Here is a 25440-nt window from a genome sequence, read left to right as displayed (position 1 = left end):
ACTGCTCTGATTACCTCTTGTATCTCCTTCTGTACTTTCTGATCTGCTCGGCATAATGGGTAGGGTGAGGAACGAAGAAAAGCCGGCTTTGTAACTTGGCATGCTTTTTTCTGAGCATCTCTGAGTACGGGTTATGTGGGCTGTTGAGGCTGCATTTGATGTAGCCGCCTACAAGTCACTCTTTCACTTGGTTTGTTATGACTCAATAAAAAGAAAACTTGGCAATATTTTAATACAAATCTTGGGGATAAAACTGATTTCTGGGGGTCTCTTTGTAGGTTGAAAAGTTGTCTGAGGAATAAAGCTGGAATTCCATTCACAGTATCGTTTGAATTTGAAAGTGCAGAAGTGAATATCAGAGCGTCGTTACCCTGCTAAGACAGCCTTGCTCTGGTTCTGTTTCAAAGCTTGTCCTTCTCTTGAATGCTGGTACTTTTATGTTGCTTTACACATCTGGGACATTTGCTGGAAGTGAAAGATAATAAATGTGGATAAATTGGGAAAGTGAGCTAGGGGTTGTTCTGGTTTTGATACCTGATCTGGGCAAATATTTTCCCCTTGTGATCTGTTTTCCTGGTCGTAAAACAGAATCAGCTTTTTCTGCTCTGTTCACCGTGGGTGACGCTGGTGGGTGCTGGTGTGGAAACATCTCTTAATCAGCTTAAAACCAAAAAGCTCGTTGATCAATGTGACTTAAGGAGAGACATGTTTGATATATGGAGGAACTTGGGCATTGCAGTTCTGTAGGAGCTCTGCAAGGGTCTCAGCAGCCATGTGGAGAGATGATCTGGTTTTGTGTGGCTTGCTTAGATTTTCCAGTGGTGTTTAATAAAGTTCCTCACCAAAGGCTCTAGAAGGAATTCTGCAGCTCTAATGCGATTGCGGGCTTTGCATGGATCAGCAATTTGCTGAAGGTAAGCATGAAATTGAAATGGAGAGTTAGTTCCATGAGGGAGGAAAAAACAGTGAGGTCTGAAGGATCCGTTCCCTTCTGCCCAAAAGTGATCAAGGCAAAGTTTGCTAACAAAGCTGCATGATCTCTGGTGATACTGAGTCCTTCAGATGGTGAAAACAAGGGCTGTGGACCTCCTGGATGCAGGCTGCTGTGGACCTTAGAAGTTTGCCTGCAAGGAGCAACTGGACAAATTCATGGAAGATAAACGGGTGGAGAGAATGATGCTGAAAAGTCACAAGTATGGCTAAAGAGGTCTCTAATCCACACATTTTTGAGGCTTGATAGCATGGAGGGAGGGTGTTAATTGTAACATAGGGACTGTTTTCTTGGCCTTTTCCTCTGTATCTGCTCTTGGCTGATGTTGGGGGCACCACAGTGGCCTGGCGAGATCTTTGGTCCAGTAACTTTCAGCCCTGTTCAAGGTGCTGGTCTTTCCTTCTCTCATTTCATCCCTCAGTTGGGGGCTTCATTCACTCCCAAGAGTTCTTGAGCTGAATATCAGGCAGCCTGCAGAGCAGACAGTGCTCCCAGCTTGTATGTGCAGCATCTGGGACACCTGGGGGTGTTCAGCCATCCCGTTGGACACTGATGGAGCAGGTACTGCATGTCTCGTGTGCTTTTGAGTTGTGCTTTGGTGACAGTGTTATTGTAACGGAGCGTGAGAATCAGAAATCAATCCCAAGGCTTATCAACTCCCACGGGCTAATTTCATTTGCTGTATAATACTCCTTTGGAAAGGCTTGACATGTAAAAAGTGAGAAGGGTAAACATTTTCTATTAGACAGAAATGTTCTTGAACTCTTTAGTCACAACCCAGTGCTAGAGATCCCCTGTAGGTAGGTGAAAAAGCAAGCAGGGTATACAGACTGAGTGGTAATAAAAAGTGCATTTTGCAGATGATAAAATCAGTTTAAAATTCCCTTTCTCCTGCAGAATAGTTTGTTGTGTTGCTATTTTTTTTATTTTTGTCCTTGGGAGAAATGAGTCTGTCTTGACATTATACATCTATAAAGGAAAATGTGTTGTGAATTGCATTCTGCTTGTGACTCTGCCCGTTTGTGTTTGGTGACTCATCCAAATTTGAAGCATAAATGCAGAACCGATCTAGTTGTCCTGCCTGGCTGGCTTCTGCCTGGTGTCCTTAACATGATGGTTTCATTCTTTGACAGCTCCCCTTGCTAGTTAGTGTTGCTGTTTAGAGTTCTGCTTATGTACTTTCTTTGCACTCCCAGCAGCATCCCAAGGTTCTGTTTTCCCTGTTGCTTCCACTGGCAGATGTGCAAGGGTGCCGGCAGGTTTACCTTAGCGCGGTACCCTGTGCTGCCCTGTCCTCTCAGAGATGTTCCATGCAAAGCCACCACCTTCCTCTGGAAGTTCTCCCTTTGCTCTGTGCCTGAGAGGGTCCAGATGCAGTGGGACCCTTCTCATCTGGGGACCCTGGCCAGTCGCGCTGACGATGCTGTTGCCCTCCCTGGCTACACCGGTCGATCGTTAGATGCCTTTGAGGCTTTTGCGAGACGTGGTCATCACCTTGGCCTCTGATCTTCCTGCCAGAAGGCGGAACAGATTTCACGCCAGAAGGGTGGCAATTTTTTTCAGTCTTTTCCCTGGAGTTTGAGCATCCCAAGGTGTTGAAATGTAAAATAATGAGGAAAACAGGCACAGGGAAGTTGAAGGCAAGGTTTTAAACCCCATTTGCGTGATAGTACAAGTCTCTGGGGCCATGTTTTAGCCTCCTTGGGGGAACACAGACTTTTTTTCTTATAGCAGCTTCTATGTGTTTTTCCTCTGAGCCACATTAGATGGTAGAAGTGTTTTACAATAGTCCTGTTGTTAGAGAAATACGTGCATTTTTTTTTATATTTTCCCATGTAAGGAAAAATTGTTTTTATACAAGTTGCTGATCCCTTTGTCTGGAAAAAAAAAAAAAAAGAAAAAAAGAAAAAATATCAATTTACAGAGGAATGTGCTTTTGCATTTCATACGGCTGTAAGAACGCAGTGATTTTTGAGCAGAACTACAAGAGTGTTGGCGAGATGCGGTCAGATGACTCCCTGTTGAAAAGGGCACTGTGCTCTGCTTTGAAGAGCTGAAGCACTTGAGCAGGATGAAAGTGTGCCTCTCCTAGCCTGGCACAAAACACCGAGGCCAGCCCTCTAAAAGTACTTCTCTTAGCTTCTGCTCTTTCTTTTCTTTTAATGCACCACTTGGGGGGTGTGAGGATGGCGGATTTGTGTTGCTCCATCTGTATCTGAAAGCTGAAGTGTTTGTCCAGATCTCTCCTGCTGCAGGAATGGACATCTTAGGCTCTCAGAAACATGATAATTAAAACCTGGGTCATCCTCCAACCTCCTGCGTGCACCAGTGACCACGGTCCTGCAAAACTTTAGTGTGCTGTGTTAGAAAACACTATTTGCAGGTAAAGAAAGACCTTATCCGGTAAAAGGGCTTTGAAACCAATGTATGCATTTAAAAATCAATTCACCTTTGCTTTGCATGCTTCTGGAGGTTTTTTTTTTTCAAAAGAAAAAAGGTTGTTTCCTCTGATGGAAATGGTGTGTCACGAGGCCCTTTCCCAAAATCATTCCTTTTGCTTTTTTACTTTTTTTTTGCTTTTTTACTATGTTCTTCATCTTAGGTTGCAAATCCAAGGGCAGGGTAAGCGAGGAGGGGGGTGATCTTTCTCTGCACACATCTTCCATTTCCATACAGCTACAGCCTGCAACACCCATTAAGAGCTGATGTTTCACAGAATCACGCATGTCATCAGGTCAGTGAATTTCCTGAGCCAGTGGCTTGCGGCAAGCGTGTTGGCTGGGCTTTCCCGTAGTGTGGATTTGTGGTTTCTGCGGCTGGAAGCATCTGTTGAAACAATGAGCTGGAGAAACCACGTGCTTCACTGTGTGGCTGGTTTGTGCTGTAATGCCCGGATTTGCTCCGGTGTGTCAAGTGGAGGAGCCTGGGGTGGAAACTCTGCCTAAGGAAATGAAGTGGGCAGTGGATCTCCGTGGAGAAGGGGATGGTGATTCTTTTTTACCAGTAGTTTCATTCGCAGCCCCTTGTCCCTGGAGCTGCTCTCTGTACGGTAACAGCTGCAGGTTCAAGGCAGGGTGAGGGGCAGCAGTGGAGCGTTTTGGTTATTATTTTGGGGTGAATGACTGGGTTTGGGAAAGTTGTGCACAGCATATGGCACATAATTATTGCAAGTATAGAGGAAAGCAGGAGTCACATCTGAGGGAAAGGAAGTTGTGATAATGCTATGATTTGATACATTGTATTTTCATTCCTGCGTTGCTGGGCCCTATAAAATCCTGTTAATGGCAGAATAGCATTTCTGCAGAATTAGGGATGTAGGGATAAAGGGACATAGGTAGGGTAGAAGAAGAATATTAAGCTGCCTTTGTGCAGACTATACATTATTAACAGAAAGGATTTGAACTGTCAACTACCACTGATGTCTTTGACTCCTTTAGAGTTCCCTAAAAATAGACTAGGCAGTTTCCTCTTTTACCTTTGGCTGGTTTAATCCTTTCTACCTGTGGCTCAGAGGTGTTCCCGATACCTTAGTGGAGTTATATGTTGAGCGGTGAGACATTCTGCTGCATGCTCGTTTCCTTAGGACCAAGGTTCAGCGAGTGAGAATATATGTTAATTCTGCAATGGAAAGAGCTGTGATCTGTAAGAAACCAACTCTTACCTGCTGGGAGGATGGTTTAAGCTCATCTGCACCCAGTGTTTCACTTGGGCTTGTAAATGAGCTTATGTTTCACTAAGGATGCAGGAGGACTGATGGCGCCTTGCTGCCTTCTTGTATTTCCACCAGTGGGTGGGGTAGAAAAGTTGAGTTTCCTGCAAGACTGTGGGAGGGAGAAGGAGTAACTGCTTAACTGCAGCTCTGTGGGCTTTGGGAGGTGATCTCTGCAAAACTGGCCTGTTCTTTCCCCTCTTCCCCTCCCTGTGGCTGGAGATGATCACCAAGGGGTGGGAGATGGTGCTCCTGAGTAAAGCTGGGTTTGAAGTTCAGCTGCTCCTGGAGTGGCGTTGAGCTGGGCGCAACCCTTGAGTGGGGTGCGAGGGCTTGTCTGGTTCTGTCATTGCTGTGACACATTGGAGTTCATCACAGGTCGTGGGGTGAATGGATGGGGGTAACATCTGAAACTGCTTCAGCTGCATTTGCTAGACTTGGTCTACTAAAGACCTGAGGCTGGTGTAGCTCCAGAACATCGTATGGAAATACAAAACTAGAACAGCCGTGTGACTCTAGAGACCCAGGGAGCCCTGACTGGCACCCGTAAAACATTTTCAAAGTGAGTTTTCAGGTGGATGCACTCTGGAGAAAGCTACAGCATCTTCCTAGCTCCCAGTGAGCACCAGACTGAGGTTTGGAAGAGCTGACACCTGGCCCTAGTTCCAGCTGCTGTCCCTATTGCAGGTTAAAAGCTAGTTTTAATTAATCAAAATTGAGCTCTGCACAGAAGGGCTGTGAACATGCATCTTGTTGCACATCATTTTGTGGCCTGTAATTGACTCTGCCATACAGCGAGGCCGTTTGACCTGACCTGGTGTATTTGGAACAACCTGATGTTGAAAGGTGTCTCGAATTTCCTCTGACCAAAATTTGGGACTTCTCTAGCAGTTGCAGGGTGCTCCTGCCCTGGGATGAGACAAGGGAGGAGTTAACTTCATACAAGGCATAGGTAGGAAGTCAAGATTTGGATTTCGGATAGTTAAGACCTCTTGGGGAGTTTCTGTTGGTGCTGAGCTGGAGGGTTAAAAATGTGCTTCCTGAGCCTGACATTTTTCTTGGTATTGTCTTTATCTAATCCCTGAAATCCCTAAATCTGATGAGATTGCAATTGAAGCTTTCAGGCTGGTAGACACAAGGGAGCTGGGTTTGGTGTTCTGAGCTGGAAGGGGTGGCTCAAACCAAGAGCCATGCATCCGAGTTCCCTGGTTTGGAGCAGGAGCTTGAGGGCTGGTTCTGCTCCCTCCATTCTCCCCACCCTGCTGCTTCGCCCTCCTGCTGTCCCGAGCAAGCGCCCAGATAGAAATCCCAGGCATGTTTTCCAATACGTTTGTTATTTAAATGGATGCTTTTATGGATTTTCCTGAAAACTGAGCTTTTACTAATACACCAAATTAGTGTTGATTGGTGTAATGGGAGCTGTGCAGATGAGTCGAGGAGAGGCAGAATGTTCTGCTGGTGGCTCTTAAGAGATCCCTGCTGTTAATGCAGCATATGCCTGACTGCTGTGGACATATGTGTGTCTATAGCTTGTGAACTTCCATCAGTACGATACACCCTACACATCAAATACACCCTGTGTTTCAGACACTTTGAGTGATTAACCGAAGAGTTTGATTTTTGTACCTAGTGAAAGGTAGAACTGAGCTGTCTGAGAAGGAAAGTATTTGCGTGTTTTCTACCTTTGTCCGTGTCTGAAGAATAATTTCTAAGGGATTCTTTCACACTCTGATCATTTTGAGAATGGGTATGTAGCTCAGATGTAGGAAAGGTTTCTCATTATACCTGAGATGACTCAAAAGACTTTATATACTGTTATATCACATGCTGATAGGAATGCCTGAGTGACAGTTTCTTATCCCTTTCCACTTAGTCCTCCATTATTTTTTGTTTGCTTTTAGCTTTACAAGCTTTGGGAATTCTTAGTGACATTCTTAAGCTACCTTTTTGCTCAAGAGGCTGATTTTGTAAAGATTAGGAAAACTAGCTTGGCTCTTGGATGAGAATGTAAAATAATTTCATGACATGCTCATCTTCCAGAATTCATAGGAGTTCCTGTACCTCCGGTGTTTGGCACAGGGGCCCGGCAAGGCTGGATCTGGCTTTGGAGGTGTCTTTAGCGGGTTCATGGAAGTGTTCCATGATCTCTGAAAAAACCCTGTTTGGAAATGCGTGGTAGCGCTTGGCAGCCTTGCTTTGGAAACCTTCCGTGTGTGCTGAACGCGTGCCAAGCACGTGGAGCTCCTGAATAGCTGTTATGGGTTAATCCTGTGAATAAGTGTGATAAGCCGTACTTAACAGACGGAGATGGTGAATTAACCACATCTTCAGGCAAAGGAGAGGCAGGATTTGAAGTATTCCTTGTGTTCTGAAGCAGGGAGCCTTCTCGTCTCCCTGCCTAGCGGTCTTCTACATCAGCTGGTATCTGCGGTGGGCGAGAAGTACTTTGAGAGAGGGGCTTTGGCACTAGGAGAAACTGAGCTTCCCCACTTCAGTGCTGCAAATCATTTTGTCCTCAGCTGCCCTTCATGCTGAGCAAAACTTCTTTGCCTAGAAGCTCGGAAAATGACGTTCTCCAGTCTTTCTGGGGGCAGAAGCCAGCAGGCGGATTCTGCAAGTACAGCACTTCAACATCTGCCACAGGTGAAGCGGGGGGAGCACAGGGACCAAATCTTGGATATCCCCAAACCTAGTGTGTTAGGATTGGTGTTTACTTACCAGTGGCTCATCAACAAAGTGGGATATGAAGTGAGAATGGTTCTCTAGATGTTGAAAGAGGTCCAGTGGTATTTGGGGCTGTATTGATTAACCCAGCTGAGGGAGGGGAGGGTATGTTCATTATATTTGCAGATGACATTGAATTGGTGAAAGGGCTGCAAAGTGGATTGAATTCCAGGTGGCCCTAACAAATCTGAGCAATTAATAGCAGGCACAAATTTTAAAAAAATGAGAGTAAGTTTATGCACAAAAACAGGTGAAAAATGGAAAATGGTGTTGGCTTCTCAGAAAAGGATCTGCCTATGAATCACAAATTATTATGTGAGAATGCAATATCACACCGGTGGAAAAAGACAAACGTACTGAGGTGTTTGAACAGAAAGATGGGCTGCGTGTGGTGTAATCCTGCTGTGTTTGGTGGTTGGTGCAGCTTGCCAAACTGAAGCTCTGACACTTCTGGGCAGTGGACTTCAAAAACACCGCAGGCCAAGCAGAGAGACTGAGCAGAAGGTCAGCAGAAACAATAATGGGTCAAAAAACCACTGTCTCCAGAAGACTGAAACTTTTTTGACTGGCATAAAGACGGTGCTGTCATAGTTTGCAAATATGCACAAGGCTGTTCTGAAGAGGAAAAGGAATAATCTCTTTTCCAGGTGATGGCAAACAGGAGCCTTAAATTGCACTTAGATTCACATTGGGCTTTTTACAACACTTTATTAGTGTCTCCTGAAAAAAAATATCTACCAGGAGGATTGCTGAAGCTGTTTTGAAGAACAAGTTAGGCAGCCAGGAGTGATGCATCTGTGGTGGATCCTCAGGGACTGTGGGATGGATTGGACAATCCCTGGATGTTCCCTGCAGCCCCGTTTTTACCCTGATTTCCCAAGGAAACAAGGTTTATGGAACTGTGCCATCTGTCTTTTAGTCTCCCACAATTGACTTCTAAGGTCAACTTCAGCCACATCAGAGCAATGTGGAGAATTCAAAGGCCTGAAGTGCTGTGAATTTTATAAAAGTCAGTGGCTCAGTAGGAGGGAGAGCTAAATTCACATCCTTGCTGCAGGAAAGGTAATTAAATATCAGTCCAGATTTATCCAGAGAGCTGATTGGCACATGTTTATTTCTGAACCATTCATGGCACGCTTGACCCCGTGAAGCGTGTAGGCTGGAGCCCGGGCAGTGGAGTGTGTGGGAAGGAGGGGTTTGCTGCTGCCATGCACAGGAGGTGACAGTACTGGCTGGGGACAGGGAGGAGAACACTGGGATCATAGAAACCTTGGTTACAGGAGGTGTTTGGGGATCTCCAATCCCATTCAGTTTGAGATAGGGCTGTTGCCAATATGAGAACCAGTTGGCTGTGACTTTGTCTTCCTGAGTCTTAAAAGGCTTCAAAGGTGGAGATCGCCCACCTCCCTGGTCACCCCTTCCAGGCCTGCACCACCCTTGCCTGTGATTTTTGGTTTGATTTATTTTCCTCTTTCCTCCCCCAAGTATTTCCTGATACAAACCTTCTAAGGTGCAGCTTCTCCCTGTTTGCTCTTGTATCATTTGTGTGACTCTCTAATCCTTGTAACTACTTTCAAATAGATGTAGTCTGCTATTAGGTTGCCCTTAGACTTCTCTTTGCCTCCTCTTCTCAAAGGCCGTGTGCCACAGAGCCCTGGCCAGCTTGGCAGCCCTCGCCGGGATCCTCTCCAAATCCTTCTGGAACTGGGGCATGGCCAGGCTTGGCAGTGGTGAGCATGATTCCACATAGCAAACCGAAAACTTTTGATCTTCTTTTTGGAAAAGAAACATGGTGTAGGAAAGGACAGAGTAGGATATAATAGAAAAAAAGAGATCACATCAGTATAAGGTAGTAGCTGTGGAATGAGGTATGTGTAAGCTGGAGATGTTTGAGTTGTCCTTGCAACTTGAGTGTTTCATTCCTGTGTGTGTGGAGTTTGGTGCAGTTTCAATGATATATTGTTGTTCAGCAGGATCTGTGTCTCCTTCACTGAATAGTTTGGATGCTGAAAGAGGCTGAGAAGATATTAGAGAGAAATGTGGCAGGGTGGGATCCTTGCCTACCCAAACCAGTGCTTTCTGGGAGAGAGTTTAGATTGGACCATACTGGCCTAACTTGGGCAGCACTTAAATACTTAAACCTAGGCTTTTAGGACATGCTGGGACAGAAGGGGCATTGCACCTCCTCTGACCTGTGCCTGATTCTGATTAAAATGGAAAGGGTGACTATAGGGAAGAAAGGCAAGTGGGGCAGGTGCTGCTGTTCTGCTGGAGCCTGCGCAGTGCTGGTGTCTCCAGCACACTCCTCACCACGTCCTGCCCTTGGTGCTTGGCCTCTAAGGGGTTACAGGAGCCTCTGTGCTGGCCCGAGCAGCCGAGGAGAGCCGGTGCCATCCGGGGAGCAGGGCACGGTTGGACTAACAGCTAAGACTGTCTTAGGATTTACTCCCCCTTTTCCATTCTCTTGTAAGCACCCAGGGCTTGTGCATCGACAGCTTGAAGCCTGCAGGAGGGGGGTTGTGTATGCAGAAGGTTATAAGCTTATCTGTTCATCCCTCCTGCTGCGCTAATCGGTGTGATAAAAGATATTCTTCCTCCCTGGGGAAGATGTTTCCTCCCTATTGTGGCCCACCATTTTGTAGTTAAACTGTTACTCTGAATTGGTATGTTGAAACACGTTAGCTTCAGTTCCAGTTCTCAGCCAATACATCTCTTAGGATAATAATTCAGAATGAGAGAACATAATTCAGATCAAATTTGAGTTTTCCTTTTGAGAATAAAAGCACTGAAGATGTCAGGATACTCAGGTGTTATGAACAGACTGGGAAGGGTATTTCCCAGTTTAGCTACTGCAAATACTGTTGTGACCTGGTGCTGTAACAAACACCTTTGGAAATTTCTGACTGTTTCCCCTCCTTGCCTTTTTGATGTCAGTCTCTAGCAATCTGTACTTGCTGATCTTGTCTTTTCACCTGTACCCTTCTGAGTCCAGGTCTCTTGACCCTGAGCTTTCTCAATATACATTTTCTCAGCCAAGGTGCTGGTTAGAGTCCCCTATGTTTAACTGTAACTTGCTGATACATTTTTAAGAGATGGACGTGGGGGTTTTACCCCATTTTAACATGCCAGTTATCTCCCTAGGCATTACGGTTAGAAGAGCCATCCCTGGCTGTAGAGAAAAGCTCTGTGTTTATTGTTTTGGTAGCTGCTGTAATTTCACTGCATGATTCTAGCTGAATACTCAGTGCTTGTACAGGGAAAATCGGCTGGCTATTTCCATTCGAAAAGCTGGGTTATAGGAGTTCACAGCACCAGATGGCCACGCATACTTATAACGTTGTGGATTATTAAAGGGCTGTTGTATTTTCCTCTTTCATCTTTCCTTTATTCCTCCTCCCCACATCAACAAATTAATGCGGGGTGCTTGGGAATCTGTCCTGCGCAGACTTTAGCACATTATATCTTTTTGTTGGAAACTTTTTGTTCCAGCCCTTTTGAACCGCTTGGTTTTGATCGCCTCTTTGCAACTGCTCGTGGGCTGAATGATGCCCAGGACTGCGCAAACCTCCGTTACTGGAGCCCCAGCGCTGTCCCAGGCTGGTTCAGCATGTGATGTCTCAGAGTTGTTGTCCCCAACTTGCTCCAAAAGATTGGAAAGTTGACGCTTTGTTTTCCGAAGTCATGCGGGAACCTCCTGAATTAGACACAACTACCATGTTAGCGTGAATATGCGAAAGATGCAATGCAAAGAATACTTGGGCACCTCAAATTAATTTATTTTTAAAAGCTAACAGCATGTCATTTGTCTACCATCAAAGACATCTGAATTTTAAAATGCAGCTACTCTGAAAAATGACAGAAGATGGAGAGATGTGCCTTGCCTGCAACACCGTACAAATGTATTAGATTGAGTCATTTTTGGAGAAAAAAAAGCGCCTTTGCTGTTCATATTTGTGATACCTGGGTGCCATCTGTGTCCAGATTGACTTTCTTGTTAACGATTTTTAGTGGTCAGGTGTCTTCAATGGAATTGCAAACCAAAATTGCAGTTGGTGAACATAGGGTGGAGCTGTATATATAGGGACATGTACACAATTCCCAGCAGTGTCTATAGGATAGAGGGCAGCTGTTGCAAGCTCTGCATCCCACACAGGTTCTGAAGGCAAGAAAAGCTCATCATGATGTATATCATCAACATACAGAACAAACTCCTTTATGTTAAAAGCTCTGCCTGCCCAGGTCAGGGGTGGTCTTTGCAACTTGTTGAATTTGTATCCGCATGGCGGCTTCTCACGGGGGGGTGTGTGTATCTGGGGGAAGATGCACTGCTGAGATCTAGAGACTTCTGATTAAAAAACACATACTTGTGGGGGGAAAGTAACTTAGAAACATGAATACAATAGAAATATTTAGAGGAGCTAGTGTCCAGCAGGAAAATGGATCAGAAACACCTTCACCATGTATTTTAAGGTAAAAACAGGTAAAAGTCAGCATGAAATGGTCGTCTTCATAGTGTATTTGCATGCGCTCCCATTGCCAGCAGAGTAAAATTTGGGGATTCTGCCCTGGTACCTGAAGCCAGCCCTGATCGCTGCTGTGCCTGTGGGTGCTGGCTCCTGCCCCCACCGGGGTTTGGTTTTGTTAGGTGAGAAAACTCCTGTTGGTAACACAGGTCAGCGTGTTATTTGAGACGCGCACGCCAGGAGCTCGCCGCGGCCTGCGCCCCGTTCCTGCTCGCTTCAGCTGTCAGCGAAACACGGGGGTTGGTTGTTCCCCTCGTGCCGGTGTGGACGGCGCCTCAATAGCTTTTATACCAATGTGAATAAAAAGCAGAGGTGGTGATGGATTTAATCACAGAGAGCCCAGTGCTGCATGCAATCCCCTCGCCTAAGGGACACTCATAGGAGGATCTCTTGCTTTTCCTCCTCCTCCTCCAGACTCGGAGCCCGAGTCTGAATAAAACACAGCACACTTGAGAGCTCTTTAAAGCTTTGTAAGTGAGGCTGCTTTCTCCTGAGTTTATCTAGCAGGGATGAAATCGCAGGCTGGCGATGTGCCGCATGTTTTATGCAGCTTAGAAGTTCAGGAGATGCTTTTGTAGGAAGTGCTGGCGCACCTGGGAAGCGGCAGCTGACATTCCTGAGGGGCCAGAGCTACAAATCTGCACGGCCGGAGTTTCTCCTGTTGCTGTTAAGGCTGTAAGACAAGACCATGACGGTGGCTTCGTACTTGGTTCAAGTGCTGCTAATTCTGGCCTCTGTGCCTGTTGCTCACTTTAGTTGATGTAGCTGCTTCTGCAGCCACCTGGTGAATCACAACAGAGAGGAATTTGTCCCTGCAGCAGCGGGGTTAAAGGCAAGGCTATCTGATGGGGTTTAGCTGATGTGATGTTTCACGGCCTCTGGATGGAGCCATTCTCTGTTTCTCCTTGGTGAATCTCCTCTAGATCCCTTCAGCCCTGTCATGTCGAGTGCACCTCATGTCCTGTGCTCGTGTCCTCCTTGCGGTTCCCCAAACACACCAGTGTCGACCTTCCTCAGCTCTTACACAAACTCCAGCTGCTGCCTTGCAATATTAATTGGGAGGGTTCCTGAGGTTTCGCCGAGTTAAAACTGCCTTATTGCCAACTGAAGCAAGGTTTCTGGAGGCTGGATACATTTCTCCATGAACTGGGGTTGAAAATTGCAAAATTCATTCCTCTCAGTGCTTCAGCAGAATGTATCCTTACCTATTTTTAAAGAAAAGGCTTCAGAGAAATAAAACCAAAGATGTGTTTGGTGCAGCAGATGAGACCTCCAGCTTGTGTAAACAGATCAATGAAGTGATTTGTGTTTGCTGACCAGAAGAAAATCCTAATTGCAAGTGCTCCATATTCAATGTTTGTGGTGAAACTAGAGTAATTGGAATAATGAGAAATCCAATTTACTTTTGTTTGGAGTTTATTCTACTTTAGGTTTCATTAAACCAGACTGGTGCGATGCACAGACCTTGCAAGGCTTGGGCTGGTGATGTATTCGCCGTTTCTAGGTCTTCAAACTGATGTGTTCTTCACGGATTTCTTAAAATTCTAAATCATCACATTTGCCATCTTTTAATATGACTTGAAATGATTGAATTAATATTTTTCTTGGTGTTTAGAGGCTCGTTTCACCTCCCAGAATCTCTCGTTTCATGTTGCGCAGTTGACTGAACTTTGAACACATCTGAACGGCAAAATGGCTCTTGGGTTGCCTCTGGTTCCAGACCTGTGCAGTTACTGACACCTGCAAGAGGAAATAAATAATGCTTTCCTGCATGTCCTGGGGATGTATTTCCAAGAAAAGCATTGCTGTGTCAGCCCTCAAGTATTTTTCGTTTAAATGCATCTCTTGCTTCTCTTTGGATTTAGGTGAAAAAGAGAGGATGGAGATCCTGGCATGGTTGTACCTCCGTGAGGGACAATATTCAGAAGGGTAAAGGATTTTAGATAGCTGGGGAGAAATACTGCAGGAAAAACAATAAGGCTGGAGTTGTGTGAATGTGTTTTCTTCATTTGAGTGAGACAAAAGCTGTTTCAAGGCATCTAAGTCATCTTGATTGCTGGTAACACTAATGAAGACAGTAGTAAAGAGTTCTTAGAGCGTTATTGCAAGGAGAGTAAAATTGTCACCAGCATTTAATAGCAGTTTGAGTTATAATCGGTAAATTAGACAGACATATTGTTAGCTTAGGCGTCTCATTTGGAGAGTGGAAAATGAGTCCTCTGCGAAGAAAACTGAATGGGGTGAGCTCTGTGTCTGCGAGGAGGAGGGAAGAAGTGGTGGGAGGTTAATCGGGTGGGATTTCAACTGTATGAGTAGCTGATAACTTAAATGACTCAAAAAAAGCTGCAGAAAATAGTTCTTTAAAAGCTTTCGAAGGCAAGCCTGGTAAACTTAGGGGCAAAAGTTGGTTCCCTTTGCTGCTATTTAACAAAGGAAGCTCCTTATCCAGAAGTCTGGTAGGAAATCTATAGGCTTGAAACGTGATTTATATCTCCCTATGGCAGAGGCAGGTTTGACTCTCTGGTTCTAATATTACAAATAGCATACAGGCTGAGCTCTTCGAAGCATCCCTTGTTCTGCAAAAAAAACCCAGTGTGTTCAATTGCAGTTATTGTGATTTTTTACTACATTTCAAAAGATATTTTGCTATTTTAATTATCTTCTTTATAAACAAACACTTAATGAGTTTCTGATCAAAGATTGTCCGTGTTCTATTCTAACAAGCATCTGTTCTTTTCTTACCATTCCTTGTCAAGGTGTGTTTCATCAGCTAAGAAGTGATTTAAGGCAGGTCGTGACAAACTAGTTGTATTTGAAAGCAGTAGACAGAAAAGCTTGAATTGTGGGGAATTTTTTTTGTTAACTGATTTTGTTCAGGAAACGCAGAGGGGAGCGGATCGTGGATGTGATTTCAAAGCGCAGAGGTGGTGTCTGATCCTCTGCAGAAGGCTGTGCTTCCTTCCCGAGCACTCTGGCTCTAAATACTCCCTTTTCTATCCTGAATACCTTCAGCAACATTTCTATTTTTTAATCCATGTGCAGGTATTTTCTTTATATCAAGTAGTTCATATCGCTTTCACTCTCTTCTCTTGCACAGTTGCTGCTGGTGATCATATATCCCACTTTAGCTAAGCTGAGCAAGCCGGACTGATTTAGTCATTGCTTGTAAAGTAAGACTTTCTGAACTCTGACCATCCTGGCAGCCGGTTCCTTAACTCAAGCTGGAGTTCACCCTTCCTGGCCGTGCCACAGGCTGTCCAGGGCCAGGAGTGGTGCTGGAACGCTCAGAACGTTACGTTAGAAAATGCCCCTGTGGATTAGCTCTCTTGCTGGTGCCTTTCAGTCCTCCGAAAGAGAAAATTGCTTTTGGTAGCCATAAATTGCAGGCCTCAAAAAAATCAGGACATACCTTTTTTTAGACCTTTTGTACAAGAAAAGGGCATTAGATGTGACTGCGCAGTTGGTGGACCCCACATTTTAAAATAGCTGGGTTCTTTTCTTCCTCACCAAATGAAAAGAGGAATAAGACACAGAATAGCAGCCTTTTTCTATTTTAGCCACACAGTTAACACCTGTGTGTTTGTGCACGGCCTTAATTATTGTATCAAAACATTCACTCTGTTGCATGGATGTACTCAGGCTTTTTTTAATGCTGCCTGGGATGTGGTCTCCATGTATTTGAAAAATTCAGCATTGATGGTTTCAGGATGGGTGAGACCTCACAGTGGAGTTTGCTGTGGTTTTTTTCCCAGCTTTGTCCACAACCCAACCTTCAGTCATGCTCAAGGAAATGTTCTCACTCCTCACGTTACTGTAAATTCGATATTTTGTCAGAAATGACACAATTCCAGTGTGCATGGCTGTAGGTGTTTGTCTCATAGGTTATTGTGGCTGTACGTCGGTGTATGGGGGGGATATAGGAGGAATTCATTATAGGAGTAAATTAATTAATTTGGGCTTGTTTCTTTAAAACTAGTGTTTTGTAAAATAAATAAATAAAATTCCTCCTTCTTTCTTTGGTAAGCATTCCTGAAAATTCCTCATCTAACATTTATATATATTGAGAATGTTTTATGGGGTTGTTTCCAGCCAGGCTGAGCTGGCTGTTCCAGGACTGACCCAGTAGCAACATCTCCCAGATCTCCACATCAGAGTGAGACCGAGCACCGCAGCCAAAAAGCCTTCCTAGGCTTGGCTTCAGGATTGATGCAGAGATTGATCCTTGTAGATGTGTGCCCTAAGATGAAGAGTCAGAAGATCCAGGGGTCAGGTGTCAGGACCCATCCCCTGTGAGTGACATGACCCGATTTGAGCAGTGGCGGCTTCATGGGGTACAAAGCACTTGGACTGGGGAGGGTCTTCAGCAGGATACGGTCACTGTTTGTCGCAGCTGTGTGGGTCTGGAAGACAAGGTGAGAAGATGAGGCGGGAGGACTCAGGGCCAGCACCTGGAGCAGGACATAGGTCCAGGAGCCTGTGTGTGTCTGTGGAGCATCAACTGCAGCAAGTGTGTGACCAAGGGTGTGACTGCTGGTGGAGATGGAGCTGGATAAGGGAGTGAAGGGACCTGGATGCTGGGGATGTCTCTGTGTGTCTCTTAAGGACAAGGGTGGGACCACAGGAGGATCTGGGGACCAGGGAGGTCCCAGCCAGCTGCTGGAGACATGGTTGAGTCTAGGGGTTGACTGAGATCGCCTGTATGTGTGTGTGCACACGTATGTAGGGGTCTGTAGGCATGAGGCATCAGGGAAGACTGGGATCCAGGTTCCCCTGCTGGATGGATCTGCGCTGCACCTATGTACATGTAGACATTTCCCACTAATTCAGCCTCTCCCTCTAACAGTGTCTTGAAGTAACTGTGTCTCCTTCTCCTTGGGCAGACGCTGTTGGTTACAACTTGGAAGATTTGAGGATGAAAGAGAGAGTGGAAAGAAGCTGAATGCCCTGAAGCACCTTTTGGGGATGGGAGGAATGAGTTAATCAGCAAAGCTGTGCCGGGATGGTTCATTCTAATTATCTCTTTTGTGTTTCAGCCATGGCCCAGTGTGTCCAACCTGGCCAAGGATTTCATTGATCGTCTGCTCACAGTGGACCCCAGTGACAGGATGACAGCCCTTCAGGCCCTGAAGCACCCATGGGTGGTCAGCATGGCAGCCTCGTCCTCCATGAAGAACCTACACCGTTCCATCTCACAAAACCTTCTCAAGAGAGCGTCTTCCCGCTGCCAGAGCACCAAGTCTGCGCAGTCCACCCGCTCCAGCCGCTCCACCAAATCCAACAAATCACGACGGGTTCGGGAGCGGGAGCTGCGGGAGCTCAACCTGCGCTACCAGCAGCAGTACACTGGCTGAGCGCCGGCTGGGACCTGCCGGGTGGCTTTCCCAATGTCTTCTCTGCGGTGTAGGAACATCCAGGTTCCTCCCTCCCTCCCTCGAGGTGTCCCCCCCATCCATGAGGAGGTGTGCCCCCTGTGCAGAGGAAAGGGAACCTCGTGGTGGCCATCACACCCTGCGAGCTGTGCCACAGGAAACGGGGGAGCACTTGTGGGCTCAGAGCGCAGTTCAGAGCCTCAAGTCATACACAAATTAAGGAGCCACGTGGGGAGAAGAGCTCTTTCTGTAGCCCAGGAGCTTGGTTGCTCATAGTTATTTATTAATTCCAGAGTGTTAAGTTTCTCTCACTTGCATATGAAAAAAAGAAATCACTTTATGTGTATGTACATCTACGTATGTGTGTGCAATACATGTGTGGGTGTGTATATGTATTTTAAAACTACATATACACAAATTTTGAGCTGGCTTAGTCAGACTGTGGTCCCTTTGCAGTGAAGGAGGTATGAGTCACATGCAGTTAGAAGTAGGATAGCTCTGACTCACTGGCGTGCTGCCCACCAGCTCCTCATCTCTGTACAGCTCTGAGGAGATGCCAGACAGCAGTTTTCCGTGACAACTGGGAAGCTGCGAGGTTTCCCCCGAGGGCTGCCATCCGCCTGATGACATCAAGGGTTTACTCAAGCTGTGCGAGAGCTGCCCTGCGAATTGGCAACACAGGATGGAGTGCTGCGAGCTCCAAGCTGGAGTTTGGTTCCTTTGATCTGGATGGGGTGGGTGCTCCTGAGGGAGGGGTGGGAAGAGGATCATGGTCCTGTAGAATTTAATGGTATGCAAAGGGTTGTCTTTAGCAAGGCAGGATTTTTAGAGGTTCTGTGCTGTCCCCCTTGAATTGTCCTTCCCCTGCTTGCAGCCAGACCAGTGCCTGCCACGCAGGGTTTGTTGTTGCTGTGACCTGGCCCTGTCATGTCTGTGACCAGACACACCTTGTGCCCTTCACACTAGTGTTACCGATCGTGTTGCTTCACTAAAACTTTGGTGCTTCCAGGTATTGCTCCTTGTGTGCAGGTTTTTGTGGGGCTCCTCTGTTTTGCGTGCCTGTTCTGGCCCGGTCTTGCTGTCCCTCCTCTGGGATGGTGAAGTGGTGGTGGGAGCTGTTGGCATGGCCACAAGTGACTCCATAGCATAAGGGCAGGGGCTTGAGCAGCAGAGATAAATACCCTAGAGACAGTGCAGAAAAACTTTAGAGCTGTTAGGTGTGACTTAAATCCAACAGGAAAAAGCTGCCTTTCAGGTCTTCTTGTGCTGGATGTGTCATGTGGGGGCCTCTTGTGAAGAACCTCTCAGGTGAGGTGTGTGCTGTAGAGCTGAGGTTTGTGCAAGCTTGCTGAGACATCTTCCCAGCTGGTCTGAGCAGCAGAGTGGGGCTGTTGGCACAATCTCAGGGTGGATTTGGCTTCTTGTGATAGCGGAGCCAAGATCTGCAGTGACGGCGAATGCTGCTCTTTGAAGCTTTTCAGACAAAGCCGTGCGGTTTGCTTCACGCTGGGTACTTGGGAAGTGCTGGCATAGCTCCGGGCTGGAAACGCAGGCTCTGCCAGCTCAATGGGCTGGCGAGCGTGGCCTTTCCGCCCAGGATTGATGTCTGTGCTGCTGTGTTTCAGTGCCAGCAAGGTTTTAAGTGGTTGGTCACATCTCCAGGGAGCTGTAACTGTACTGGCCGCAGCCCCTCCTGGTCAGCAAACAGCAAAGCAGGGCAGCTGCAGTGGGAGAAGAGTTTTCTGTGCTAAGGAGTGGGGGGGGAAGTAATTTCTAGGGGTGTGCTTCCCACCCCAGGCTGGGCCAGGCCCTGACTGCTGTGAGCACAGCCCGGTGCACCCAGGCGTGCGGTGGGAATGTGGCAGAGGAAACCTGAGGGCAGCCAGTGTGTTGCAGGGGTGAATTCTAAATCCTTGGCATGGTTTTCAATATTATTTTGAAAAATCCAAATCGTTTGCAGGCTGCCCTTTCTCTGAGTGGCCATCCTACCATATCATAGAATGATTTTGATTGGAAAAGACCTTTAAGATTGAGTCCAACCATTAACCCAACCCAGTCAAGTCCTTCTCTAAACCATGTCCCTAAGAACCTCATCTGCACATCTTTTAAACCCCTCCGGGAATGGTGCTTCCACCACTGCCCTGGGCAGCCTGTGCCAATGCCCAACAATGCTTTCTGTGAAGAAATTTTTCCTAATATCCAATCTAAACCTGCCCTGGTGCAACTCGAGGCTGTTTCCTCTCATCCTGTCGCTTGTTACTTGCCTAACACTCTCCATGCTACAACCTCCACATGGTCTTTCTTCCGTCAACATTAATGGATGCCACAGAATTACCAAAAATCGTTCTTTTCAACTCTGTGGACTGCAAAACAAAAGTTTCTTCAGCTTCTTTTGCTTTCTCATGTCATTTTCTGTGGTTCTTTACCATGAACAATAAACCAGGTGGGATTTCTGTCAATACAGGCAGCTCCGTAAACAATTCAGTGCCCCTTGTATTACTGCCAACGGCTCTCCAAAAGCCGCAACGACTAAGGCAAGAATCGACTGGAACTTTGTTCTTCTCTTGTATGTTACACACTGGCAGGATGCTTTCTCAAAAGGCTTCTGGTTTTGAGCCATTATTCAGAGTCTCCTGCATATTTGGAGCATGGCACCCAGATGCTGTGATCTCTTTTACCTCCTGGTTCTTCCATGGCCCTCCCCAGGTTATCTGGTGTGTTTGTCCTCAAAACAGGTGGTTTTGCCTGTGCAAGGAGGTCAAACTGATTAACTGAGCCAAGACCTGTAGAACTGAGACCCTTCCCTTTAACCACTAGACCATCACAATGTGCAGGAGTGCAGGTGTCTGCCCAGCCTGTTCCTTCGTGCCTTCTCCTGTGGGTGGGGGGTGGGTGAAGGTGGAGAGGAGGTCAGGATGGTGAGCTCTGGTCTGACCGGGCTCGTTTCTCCACCTTCACAAAGCAGAGCAAGAATCTTCTCATCTGTGACAATTTTTGCTTTGCTGCTCTTTTCAGCTGTTAGGTTTTCACCCACAAAAGTTAACTCATAGTGTGTTTGGGGTGGAATATGTTTTGGGAAGTGAGATGTTGCTGTGTATGTTCTCCTAACAGTGTCAGTTTTCTGTGATGATGCTCGAATGGCTGGGGGGTGAATTGGCAGAAGGGAGGATCCTTCACACTCATGGGCAATGCTGGGTAGCTGCTATGAGACAATTGCACCAAAGAGGACCACATCCATCCCATAAGGGGCCTTGGCTTTTCTAGAAAAAGAACTTAAAAATCAATGTAAACATGAGGAACATCTTTATAGGCTTCCCTTCCATCATTTGACTGTGACTCTCCTGGCTCAATCCCTCTCCTTTTTCTAAATTCAGTGTTTGCAGGAACTCTTACACCCAGAACAATAACGTGTGGGCAGAGGGGAGACGAGCAGAGCTCCGACCAAGTGTCCCTTGGAGTCCTCAGTGATCTTCCTGTTTTCACTCTGTCTGAAAAACTGTGATGTCCAAACACTACACTGCAAGAACAATTCCTCAGGTGCTTTTACCCTTGCAATGGGGGCACGTTTTCAGCTGGGTCTGCTGGGAGGGGAACAGGCAAAGTGCTGTAATTTTGAGCCGTAGTTTAGGTGCCTTCAATCTGTCCTCTAAGAAGCTCTTCACTGTGAATTATCTCGATTGTCTGTCTTCATATATATTCCACAGGAGTATGTCAGTGCTCAGTTTATCTTAAGTCTCAGGAGTTTACACTTTTCAAGTGTGCCTTGTTTGGGGATTTTAGAAGCTAAAATACCCAGATTTCTTTTTTCCCTGCTCTTTTGTTTAATTTTTTAAATCCCCTTCTGTGACTCTTCATGGTGGTTCTTAATTCAGCTCGTGGGGTTTTTTGGAAGGTTTCTGCTGGTACTGAATTAGCCAGGAGAATGCAGGTAACAAATGCATGTTCCAGACCATTGCTGAGTTGCAGTCTTTATATTAGTTGGGCTGCACATCTCAGAGTGCTTTTGTTTTCTGTACTTTTGTTCATGCAATGAAAGCGAAGCTGGAATGACACCTAGTGGCAAATTGTTGTGTGTCCTTGTCCAAGTCCAGCCATCTGCTGGGTGTGTTCCCACTGTTCCTGGGTGAGATGCTCTTACAAAGAGGAATCTGGGTTTGCTGAGTGATGCTCCTGGACCACACCTGCAGTCCCAGCTGTTTAACAGCTCGCTCAACGGGACACTGTTTTCTCCTTTACTGATCCCAAAGAACAGCATCTGACCCCACGCAGGGGAGCGTGAGTCCACGTGCATGAACTGGAAGGGATGCTCAGTGCTGGGGAAAAGACACGTGCGGCCAACCCACCAGTGTCTCGAGGGGATGCTCACCAGCACCCTGCCCTGGGGAGACATCTCAGGGCTCACTAGGAGAAAGACTCTGAGGTTGGAATCAGTAGGTTTGGGACTTTCTCCCACCTTGAGAAATGATGGAGCAGCTCAGTGTGTTGCTTCCCTGTGTATTCTGTTTCAGGGAAAAGCAATTTTAAGGAGTAGAGGGAATTATGGTTGGTAGTATTTTGGAACTTAGCTGTACTGTGTGAAATAATCCCAGTGTTTTGTCCCTGAGAGTTTGGCTGCTCTCTTGGGAGAGAGAACTACGGCTTCAAAGAATGTGGCCTGTTGATTCCTTGATTTCTTCTTTTTTAAATTTTTTTTAAGGGTTATTGGAAATGAATGTGAAAAGGTCTTCCAGGAATAACATCAGGTGGTCTACATACTTGTGAAGCTTTGCATCCAGATTTTTGAGTATGTGATGTATTTTTCCATGCATTTTGCTAAAACAGCGGTTACTTGTCCGTGTTTGATTTACTTCCCACCCTTCTCAGGCTCCTAAAAAACATTAACATGTCAACCCAGTGGTGGTAGAAACTCCCCTTCCTTCAATCCAGAAGAAGTCTGTGCTGTTTAACACTGTGGTAACATCCAGATGCTTCTGCCGGTTCCTGGACTGCGTTGTTCTTGGAAATGTACAGCCGGACGTGAGGGACAGCTTTATGTGATGAGAGTCAGCCCAGACAGAAGGGCTCTGACCTGCCGGTTCAGTAGCGACGTGGAAACCAGCTGCAGTGTAGGGCCTGCCTTACGTATTTATCTTGGAAATTATAAACCCTCAAACTCTTAACTTCTTTGGAATTTGGGTCAGGTATTTTCTGCTCTGCTAATTTCCATTCTTTCTCATACCCTGCTCCGTTTCTCAATCCTGTTTACTACCCGGGTGTTTGGCTGAAGTACTGATACAGTCAACTTATGTGTCATTCACAAACGGGGATGGGGTTGTGGTTAACTCGACTACTGGGCAGCAACTCTGGGTTTGGCTCCGCGGGAGCCGTGGTGAGTCCTGGAGCCAGGTGAAAGTGTCTGTACGGTGGGAGGAGGCTCGGAGGACCCGCGGCACAGGCTCAGCTCAAAATGATCTTGTACAACATAGGAGTGCCTGGCTGTTCCAGGCACTTATCAGACTGCATGAGGCCCATAGTCTGAGTTTAAGTGATGATGCTAAAGGTTCAGAGGGTTTGAGGCAGGGTAAACAAAAATCTCAATTATTTGACTTAATTTAGTTTTCTAAACGAAGCAAAGCAACACAGAGATTGGCTTTTTGGGGGCATCACACCCTCTGAAGGAGTCACAGTCTGTTCTCCGGCAGCAGTGTGAGCCCTGGGATTTGCAGGGAGGGTGGTTGTGTCCCGGCCTCTCACCAGCTCGGTTTCATCCTGGAAAATACCACAAAGTGCCTGTACCCCTGGGTGCCAGATGCCCAGCCCCAAGTTGCCTGCACCTCTCTTGGGAGGTTTTTGGTGCTTTTTTCTGACCACTCCGTCTCTCCTTGTTCAGCCTGGATTAGAAATGCAGCTCTCGGAGGCAGGTGCATGTCAGTTGTGCCTTACTGAGCAGTAAATTTGCAAAAAAATCGAAAAAAAAAAATGTGAAGCAGCAGGGATGTGCAGTGGCAACGACATCGCGGAGCTTGGTACCCTGCACACTTGGTGTCCCTGCGGCGAGGGAGCTCTGCCTGCCTGGTGACACTTTTTCCTTCTCCCGCTGCGGCAATACTGTAGATCCCTCGTGTGTGACGGGCGAGCTCCTCACTGCTGTTGCAGATCACGTTGCACTGTGTTTGTCTGCTGAACGCGGGGGAGACCCACAGCCCCAACACGGTGCGTTGGACACGAGCAGCTCCTGCCAGCACACCCAGATGCCCTGAGCTTTCCTGTTGCCTTTCGCTACGGAAAGACACCTCCCGGGAAGCTCTCGGGACCGGAGCTGTTCCGGCACTTGCTGTTATTTTTGGTCACCAAATTTCCGGTGCTGGGTTGGAACGGTTTGGAAGTAACTCCGGTTGCATCCTGTTCATCTCACAACGGGGCTGTTTTGAGAAGCCTCCAGTTCTGTGGCTTGCCTTTTGAATCCTGTCTTTACACTAAGGGCTGTTGTAGGATGAGGTCTGAACCATTGTAATTAGTCTGTAATGTTACGATTAGAGTGTACAGAATTATTTATTTTGTGTACTCAGTCTGCTCAACATGTTAAATGTATTCTGTGTACCACATCGCTCTGCTGTCGTTATTTCTGGCTCGCGGGCTCACTGCTGACAGGTGCCGCCTTCCCGGCTCTGAACCAGTAAATGCATCAAGAGCCAGGAGCTGCTCACCCCTCTGACATATTCTTGGAGCACAGCGAGAAGGTATTGAAGTGCCCACAGAAGAGTTTCCTGGTTTCTTTAATGCAGCTGCCAGGCCAGGAGAGCTGGGATACCCTTGGGGATGCTCTGGAGGAGTCAGGCACTCAGTCTCTTGCTGCAAGGCAGGATTTGGGGGGTGAACAGACACTTTGGGACATTTTTTCAGCTGTCTTTGGGTGTAAGGTCCCTGGAAATACCCTGGTATGCCCACAGCAGGGACACCTGCTAGGGCCACGAGCCAGGCACTGCATCGTACCCATTGATGGTCCTCTCAGTGTCATGCACCGAGGGGCTGATGATCGGCAGCCCACAGCCTGCAGAAGAGCCGGAGGGACACAGGGGGGACCCCGACAGCTCACGGCTTATGCCCGGGGTCTGTCTGTGCCAGCATGGGTGGCTTTGTGTCACCATCCCTGGGGTTCCCCGGTCCTGCCGTACCCTGAGGACCTCCCCACACCTGCGGGCAGCACTTACCTGAGATGGTGCTGGCAAGGGCGAGGCAGGCAACTGCCCACAGAAGCGCCACCCTGGGAAGACACGGCTGTGCCCCAGGGGCCACCAGCTTTATAGAGCAGCTGGGAGCCGTGTGGCTCGTAGCCCAGCAGGGCAAGGTCACCCTCCTGCTTTTTGCCAGCTGCAGCAGAGATGACAGGCCACACCTGGCACCTACCTTGCCCCATGCACGTGACGATGTGGGAACATGCTGTCAAAAGGTACACTGGGGTGCTTGGGCTATCGCTGCAGTGAGTCATGTCAGCTTTCATGGCAGCTGGTGGAGCTGGAGAGGGAGAGCACTGCGGGGCTGTGATGGGGGACACAGGGGCTGCTTGTGGGCACATGGCTGGGGTAGCAGTGGGGCCAGATGTGCTGGGACAGGCAGCCATGCCTGCGGTGTGGGAGGTAACCCTGTCCCCAGGCCCGTTTCAGAGCTGTTGGCACCAGGGCTGTTGTTTCATGTGGCCATGAAGCCCCGGCCTCGGACAGCGCTGGTCCCAGATGGATGTTCCCAGGGCCACCCCTTGAACCACAGCCCTGGTGCAGGTGAGTGTGTCCCAGAGTGAGTGGGGCGGGTGGGGAGGGCAGACACCTTCCCAGACACCTTCCCAGGAGACAGCATGGAGAGGTGGGCAAGCACAGCATGAGGACCAGGAGGACAGTGAGCAGCTGAGACTGACCCCTCCACCTGAGCATCCCCCCACCTCTGCTGCTGCCTGACCCCTCGCCCCAGGGCTGCATGCTGGGGAACAGCATGGTCCTCTCCAGCCTGGACACAGAGGGTACGTAGTGTCTCCACCATCCCCATGTCCCTGGGTGATGCTCCCAGGGTGGTACTGGGTGCAGGGAGCCATCCTTGGGGTGATGCTGAGCATGGGGATGCATTCCCCCCTATATCTGTGCCAGCCCCATG

The 25440-nt window shown here is 47.4% G+C and overlaps 1 protein-coding gene across 1 annotated transcript in view; it reads left to right on the top strand.

The window, feature by feature from the left end:
- Positions 1-23900, top strand: part of PSKH1 (protein serine kinase H1) — a 30198-nt gene extending 6298 nt beyond the window's left edge. The window contains exon 3 of the mRNA XM_065029123.1: positions 16981-23900. Coding sequence (XP_064885195.1) covers positions 16981-17298 — 318 coding nt within the window. The 3' untranslated portion in view covers positions 17299-23900. The remainder of the gene's footprint in view (positions 1-16980) is intronic.
- Positions 23901-25440: the final 1540 nt, after the last annotated feature.

The sequence above is a fragment of the Columba livia genome, chromosome 13 (assembly GCF_036013475.1).
Source record: "Columba livia isolate bColLiv1 breed racing homer chromosome 13, bColLiv1.pat.W.v2, whole genome shotgun sequence".
Lineage (NCBI taxonomy): Eukaryota > Metazoa > Chordata > Aves > Columbiformes > Columbidae > Columba > Columba livia.
Note: the sequence above shows the minus strand (reverse complement) of the source record. Positions and strands in the feature narration are given on the sequence as shown.